This window comes from Gymnoscopelus braueri (genome assembly GCF_963280865.1).
Source record: "Gymnoscopelus braueri genome assembly, chromosome: 2".
Taxonomy (NCBI): domain Eukaryota; kingdom Metazoa; phylum Chordata; class Actinopteri; order Myctophiformes; family Myctophidae; genus Gymnoscopelus; species Gymnoscopelus braueri.
The window spans coordinates 40,887,514-40,895,396 of NC_137604.1; the positions used below are offsets into that span (position 1 = coordinate 40,887,514).

The window sequence follows — 7,883 nt, forward strand, 5'->3', positions numbered from 1 at the left end:
TCACATGAAATCGGCTCGTTTGTCCCTTTCTTCGTTCCGCAGTTTTGTCCTGGCCTTGGAGACAGAAGATCTGAATAGATGCCTCTCAGACCAGGAAATGACAGCAATGTCCGGGATGACGGGAGGCCCCAGGCCAAAGATGTCTCTCAACAGAGAGTTGAACTGCAGGTGGTGTCTAACCCCTGACTCCAGGATCTCCCTAAAGGCATTGTAGATTCTTCTCCTCGCCCAACTGTTGATGTTCACACCCTCCACCCCAAACCTGATCTTCTTTCCTGTAAAGTCATCACTCTCCATGTAGTGTAGGACCTTTCTGAAAACCTTGCGCTGTTTCCTCAGATCATTCTTGGCTCTGTGTTTGGTGCCGCTAGGGCCCTTAAGACACTTACACAGACCATCACTGTCATCCACCTCAAAGCCACTGTCTATGTTGTGTCTTAGTTCCACTAGCAGTGCCATGGTCTCTCCAACAGCAATTCTGTAGTTGACATCACTGCTGCTCTCCAGACAGGCCTGCAATTTAGGGAGGTGAAGGTCTAGCAGTACAGTGAGTCTGGATGCAGGACACTGAGTGAGCAGCAGAGCCCAGGACTGCAGGGCAGCGATGTAGAAGCCAGGGTTACCTGGTTGGGGTGTGGGAAGGGTTTCCCCTCTGTTGGGGTAGGAAGACATGAACACACTCTCCAGGTGACTCATTGACATGATCAGATCCTCTTCTGCAGAAGAAACATAGCAGCACACACCCAACGCCCTGGCACAACTCTGTCGTGCTGATATGCTGGCAGAACTGTCCATCAGGATGGTGCTGAGGGTGGGGCGGAGTATCTTAAAGCCCTCCTCCCACTCTCCTCCCAGCTGGACACACAGCAGGGAGAACACTGTGGCTGCTGCTGCCTGCTCCACTCCTCCTCCTGTCTTGAGGCTTCTCTTCAGGCAGTCACTGATGTTGAGGCATCTCTCTATCAAGAAGTCATTCAGCACTCTGGAGCAGAAGGCCCTACGCAGAGACTCCAGAGCCGCAAGACGAGTCCCAGCACACTTATCCATCAGGTTGTCGATACACTGCTTGAGTTTGTCTTCTGTCTCCTGTTTGTCTTCTGGTTCTACTCTCGTTTCCTCCTCCAGTACAAATTCATTTTCAATGGAGATCAGGTCATCATCATCATCATCGTCATCATCATCATCATCATCATCGTCATCATCATCGCTGGATCCACAATCTTCATTCATCCCATTCTTAGCTCCCGGCTTACTAGAGCCGTATTTTCCCTTGCTACGACGTGGTTCTACTATTGTTTCCTTCTCCAGTACAAATTCCTTTTCAAAGGGGACCAGGAGATCATCGCTGGATCCAGAATCTCCATTCATCATCCCATTCTTAGTTCCCGGCTTACTAGAGCCACATTTCCCCTTGCTACAACGTGGCATTTTGGAATCTCTCTAGTCTCTCTCAGTCATCTTGAACCATGTTTTAACACCTCACGTCAGCCTATGCTGACCACAGCTCTGGACTGACATCACACACAAAACAAACCGTTGCCATGACTGCCTAACAATGCCGATTTGTGCGGGCACCCTGCAGAATGTGAAGCCTGCTATAACATTGTTACAGGTGCACGCACAATGAAAGATATTGGCGTTCTGTAACCTACCGCACATCCTGGAACTATTGTTCTTGAGACAGGCATTGACGATGTGATGTTATAGAATTGATTTATTGCAGTGTAGTATACGTGTTGAACATACATGCCATATAAGCAATGATTAAGCTCCAGGATTTTGGAATGTTACCATTTGTGGTTAAAATTTTCTTTTATTATGAATATTGTAAGTAAATGCATCATGTAAGTTAGAAACCTTGAATTAATTCCTGACTTATTTATTTGAAAGTAAATTATATCTCTCTTATATTTTTCCTGTCTCGAGGAGACAGGACTCGAGGGAGCGTGAAGCCCGGCATGAAGTAGGTCAGATATACGTAGTTGTCCAGAACCACTGGTTAATAGAATTTCAATCTTTATGAGATGTGTTAACTTACGAGACACCTTTTTTTTTAAATAGTTTTTATCCCTCGATTTTGTAACCCTTTTTTTCACCCGGTGCCAATTTCCTAAGTGATCCTGGGCACTACACTCCCCCCACCAGCCTAGGGAGCCCAGGGCCGAGCTCATGCCTCCTTCAATGCATGAGAGCCAACTGACCTTCTTGTCACCTGACAGGGGGGAGTTTCCCTGGTTGGACGTAGCGCGTGGAAGGAACACGTTATTCCAACCAGTTCCCTTCCCCTCCATCAGGCGCCCCGGCTGACCAGGGGGAGACAGTATAGTGACCACCAGGATTACTACATGTTTTTGTGAGGGTATTAACTACCCTATAGGAGACACGGGGAGAACATGCAAACTCCACACAGAAAGGCCCTTTCGCCAACCCCACCCAGGGTATGGGCGCTGGTGACGCAGAGAAGACACGCCCCAAGCGCCCACAGCGTCCCCGGCGGGAATCGAACCGAGGACCTTCTAGCTGTGAGGCGACAGCGCTACCGACTGCGCCACTGTGCCCCCCAACTTGTTACGGGACACCTTTACAAACACATTGATGAATACATTTCTTGGTAAGGAATTTATTCCCAGATTTTTTAAATATCCCCTGACTATTTCATTTTTAGTTTGTTTTCTCACATGAAATCGGCTCGTTTGTCCCTCTCTTTGTTCCGTAGTTTTGTCCTGGCCTTGGAGACAGAAGAGTTGAATAGATGCCTCTCAGAGCAGGAGATGACAGCAGTGTCCGGGATGACGGGAGGTCCCAGGCCAAAGATGTCTCTCAACAGAGAGTTGAACTGCAGGTGGTGTTTAACCCCTGACTCCAGGATCTCCTTAAAGGCATTATAGATTATTCTCCTCGTCCAACTGTCGATGTTCACACCCTCCACCCCAAACCTGATCTTCCTGTCTGTAAAGTCATCACTCTCCATGTAGCGTAGGACCTTTCTGAACCTTTCTGACATTTTCCTCAGATCATTCTTGGCTCTGTGTTTGGTGCTGCAGTTTGCCAGGTCCTTAAGACACTTACACAGACCATCACTGTCATCCACCTCATAGCCACTGTCTATGTTGTGTCCTAGTTCCACTAGCAGTGCCATGGTCTCTCCAACGGCAATCCTGTAGTTGACATCGCTGCTGCTCTCCAGACAGGCCTGCAATTTAGGGAGGTGAAGGTCTAGCAGTACACAGAGTCTGGATGCAGGACACTGAGTGAGCAGCAGAGCCCAGGACTGCAGGGCAGCGATGTAGAAGCCAGGGTTACCTGGTTTGGGTGTGGGAAGGGTTTCCTCTCTGTTGGGGTAGGAAGACATGAACACACTCTCCAGGTGACTCATTGACATGATCAGATCCTCTTCTGCAGAAGAGACATAGCAGCACACACCCAACGCCCTGGCACAACTCTGTCGTGCTGATATGCTGGCAGAACTGTCCATCACGATGGTGCTGAGGGTGGGGCGGAGTGTCTTAAAGCCCTCCTCCCACTCTCCTCCCAGCTGGACACACAGCAGGGAGAACACTGTGGCTGCTGCTGCCTGCTCCACTCCTCCTCCTGTCTTGAGGCTTCTCTTCAGGCAGTCACTGATGGTGAGGCATCTCTCTATCAAGAAGTCATTCAGCACTCTGGAGCAGAAGGCCCTACGCAGAGACTCCAGAGCCGCAAGACGAGTCCCAGCACACTTATCCATCAGGTTGTCGATACACTGCTTGAGTTTGTCTTCTGTCTCCTGTTTGTCTTCTGGTTCTACTCTTGTTTTCTCCTCCGGTACAAATTCATTTTCAATGGAGATCAGGTCATCATCATCGCTGGATCCAGAATCTCCATTGATCATCCCATTCTTAGCTCCCGGCTTACTAGAGCCACATTTCCTCTTGCTACGACGTGGTTCTACTCTTGTTTCCTCCTCCAGTACAATTTCCTTTTCAAAGGAGACCAGGTAATCATCATCGCTGGATCCAGAGTCTCCATTGATCATCCCATTCTTAGCTCCCGGCTTACTAGAGCCACATTTCATCTTGCTACGACGTGGCATTTTGGAGTGTCTCTAGTCTCTCTCAGTGTTTTTCAACGTATGCCCCTCTCAGTGATCTTGAACCATGTTTTAACACCTCACGTCAATCTATGCTGACCACAGCTCTAGACTGACATCACACACAAAACAAACCGTTGCCATGACTGCCTAACAATGCCGATTTGTGCAGGCACCCTGCAGCACTTGAAGCCTTCCAGTTGAAACAGTTCTAATGCTAACAGCAAGCTATAACCAAAGATGTCTCTGCTATAACATCGTTATAGGTGCACGCACAATGAAAGACATTTGCGTTCTGTAACCTACCGCACATCCTGGAACTATTGTTCTTGAGACAGGGCATTGACGATGTGATGTTATAGAATTGATTTAATGCAGTGTAGTATACGTGTTGAACATACATGCCAAATAAGCAATGATTAAGCTCCAGGATTTTCCGTAAAACCACCTTGTTACAGGTGACATGGAATTTTACCATTTGTGGTTAAATTTGTATTTTATTATGAATATTATAAGTAAATGCATCATGTAAGTCAGAAACCTTGAATTAATTCCTGACTTATTTATTTGAAAATAAATGATATCTCTTTTATATCTCTCCTGTCTCGAGGAGACAGGACCCGAGGGAGTGCGAAGCCCGGCATGAAGGTCAGATTTACGCAGTTGTCCAGAACCACCAATCCGACTGATATGCCCATAAGCATAATGGAGAACTGGTTGGCCAGAACAGCCGATCATATTCCCAACTTGCATCGTCCATATAGTATGGGCATATGTCCATATATGGGCATATACTAATGACATCAAGAATTTCCAAATAGGGGCATGAAGGAACATGGACAGACAGATACAGAGATCTCCAGATGTGGGCATAAAGGGGGCTCAGGCAAACAGAAGAGATCTCCATATATGGGCATGAAAGAGACACAGATGGATACAATGGGTTTGCATAACCGGGTGGGGCATGCATTCCCACTTGCATCGTTGATGACTTCCATTGATTGATTGATTGATTGATCGATCGATTTGATCATTTCAGAGAAAATAAACACAGAAAATACAGTTTAATATACAAATACAATGCTAAAAGGATTGAACCCAAGAAAGCACTATGGCTTGTTTCCATTGGAGTCCTGTGTATTCAATTCATAGAAACATTTACTGACAGGCAAATTCACACTTTTATAAGACTGTTGGTAGGGCATTCCTCATTTTGGTAACAAATGTAACCCCTTGTTTGAGCCAAATCTGTGTTGAATGTGATTTGTGGAGCTTATGTTGTGTTTGTGGACGTCTTTAACATTTTTTAAGTAGTTTGACAGGTACATGGGTGTCTTTGTATTTGAGGTGTAGTGTATCTTGTAGACCAGGCCCATTGCAAGTTGCTGTACTCTGTCCTCTACCCTGAGACATCCCACCCTAGCAAACATGAGCAGGGGTTAGATGAGTTGTTCCAGAGAAGGCTGGTGGTACCATTCCTAGCGTAATCTCTGACCATGTCCAACATGTCTAACCCACACAGTTGTTTGTGTACATTGTGTGCAACACAAATTCCAACTGCCATTTATCGATTTATGATGTGTCTTGGTCGTCCATTGGCGTCCATGTAGCAGCAGCACAATAAACGAGTTGATTCAACACAGTTGAGGCTAATGTCATCATCCAGAGAAAATATCAATGGTTTTACCCTGGTAAAAAAAAAGAAGGAATGGAAAAAGATTAGAAATAATCTAATGAGGTGTATCTCAGGATCCAGATGGGAACTGTGTGGCAGTGTGGTGTGACTTGACTCTTCATGTAGCCAGCCCATGACATCAGTCATCTCTGACATGTATGCCTTATGACAAATTTGGGCAAGATCTCAGCTCAATCAGAGCCCCATTGGCTATCAATTATAAAATGAAAGCTAAATATTTCAACAAAAAAAATATTATTAAATTGAAAATAATGTTGTGGAGATACATCTACTGATTGGTCCAGTGGTTTGTGAGATTAACTCTAGTCTGGAAACACGGACACAGACAGGCTCTCCGATAGAGCGCTGCAAAAAAAGTGGAATCGTGGAATCATTTACTGCCCTCCCCTGAGTCGCAGGACAAGATGGAGGGTAGATTCTTTCTGGATGTTGTAGTCAGAGAGGGTGCGGCCATCTTCCAGTTGCTTGCCAGCAAAGATCAGCCTCTGCTGGTCAGGGGGAATAGGATAATTCCTTTAACAGGTCCGTTCATGAAAGTTCTTATTTCCAATGAGGGCCTGTGAGCAATTAGGGGTTAAGAGTCTTGCTCAGGGACAAATTTCATTTCATCGACACATTTGCTGGCCTGGCCTGGAATCGTACCTGAGGCAACCAGGGCCTCTGGCTCCCTAGGCGGGCTCACTAACCACTCAGCTATGGCTGCCCTGCTTTCCTTGTCCTGGATTTTGGCCTTGACATTCTCAATGGTATCACTTGGCTCAACCTCTAGGGTGATGGTCTTGCCGGTGAGGGTCTTGACAAAGATCTGCATACTGTATTTGGGCATGTATATATGAGGCTGAGGTGCGTCAAAGTCGTAACTTTACTAAATTAATGATTCACTCAATATAGGCTAAACTGGTATTCTCAAAGTTTTATTTGTGTGTCAAAGTGTAATGATTCGGTGCAGGAGCTAAACTAGACTGCTACTGACTTGATGAGTTCATTGCTTATGTCAGCCATGCCCAAATATGGACTTAATAGTTGGTTACAGATTTTGAGTTTGAGATAGACACATCAGTGGTTAAATAATAATCCTGTACTTGTATACTTTTATTTAACATATGAATGGAAAGAAATTAGTTGGGCAAAATCATATGGTTTGTTTGGAATAAAATGCACAGAGACAAAAACATTGGCTAAAGAGATTTTACGATAATACAAGACCTAGCTGCGTGTACAATCCTCTGGTAACTCATTTCCAGAGGATGCATCCCTGCAACTTGAACAATATTGTGCTGCTTCCTTGTGGCCACCTATCAGAAGTGCAGCCATGAATACATTTAGTTGTATTAGGATTTGCAGGATTAGAAGTAACTCTGAAGATATCTATTTTAACATATTTTTCTGGTTGCTTTGGGGTGTTGGGGTCCTATATAGGCAACCTGTGCACATAAATCCAAACAGTAGGCCTAGGTGGGAAATGGTGCATGATTAACTTGGATCCCCCTTTTTCAGGGAAGGTGGGGACCTTTCTGCACTTTTTGGGCAAATGTGGTGAATCACTTCATAGATAAATGTCATTACTTCTACAGTCAACGTGAAACTGTTGACCATCCATTTCATGAAGAGGACAAGTCCAAGTTATGAAAAAACAAGGTCAGGTATTGTTCTACCCCTGACAGAAGAGTACGACCAGGATTACATGTCAATATTCCTCAGAATAGTTCCGCCTATAATAAGGCCATATATATAAAAGGCTGCAGACTCACAATAGAACCAAATATTGGCATCCTGGTTGCTTTGGGATGTAGGGACTAGGGACAATACCTGTATCTGAAGTCTCTCTCTCTCTCTTACATAAATAAAGGATATGGTACGGTAAGTAAAACATGGTATAGCCTATCTGTTTCCTACTAGCCTCGGAAACCCATGCTTTTTTTTTAGTTTCCTACTGGTTGTCCATTTTCTTGTGAGAGGAAGTGACATTTAGCAGCCAAAACGGCACATTATCTGTGTTCCCCCTTGTCATACTTCTGGGAAATGTATTTCAAATTTTGGAAATAATCCCTCCCTAATATTTGTATAGTTTTTACATTGTGAAGTTCTGTCTCTACAGCTCCCTCATCACAATGACTG

General features: G+C 45.1%; 2 protein-coding genes across 2 annotated transcripts; both read right to left on the bottom strand.

Moving 5' to 3' along the window:
- Window positions 1–1,428, bottom strand: LOC308095577 (interferon-related developmental regulator 2-like; the record flags this gene model as incomplete). Its single annotated transcript, XM_080442630.1, has 1 exon — window positions 1–1,428. The coding sequence occupies one exon, from the start codon at window positions 1,426–1,428 to the stop codon at window positions 1–3; it is 1,428 nt and encodes a 475-aa protein (XP_080298756.1).
- A 1,246-nt stretch (window positions 1,429–2,674) lies between these two features.
- LOC308095588 (interferon-related developmental regulator 2-like) lies at window positions 2,675–4,054 on the bottom strand (the record flags this gene model as incomplete). Its single annotated transcript, XM_080442639.1, has 1 exon — window positions 2,675–4,054. One exon carries the CDS (start codon window positions 4,052–4,054, stop codon window positions 2,675–2,677), a length of 1,380 nt encoding a protein of 459 aa, XP_080298765.1.
- Window positions 4,055–7,883: the final 3,829 nt, after the last annotated feature.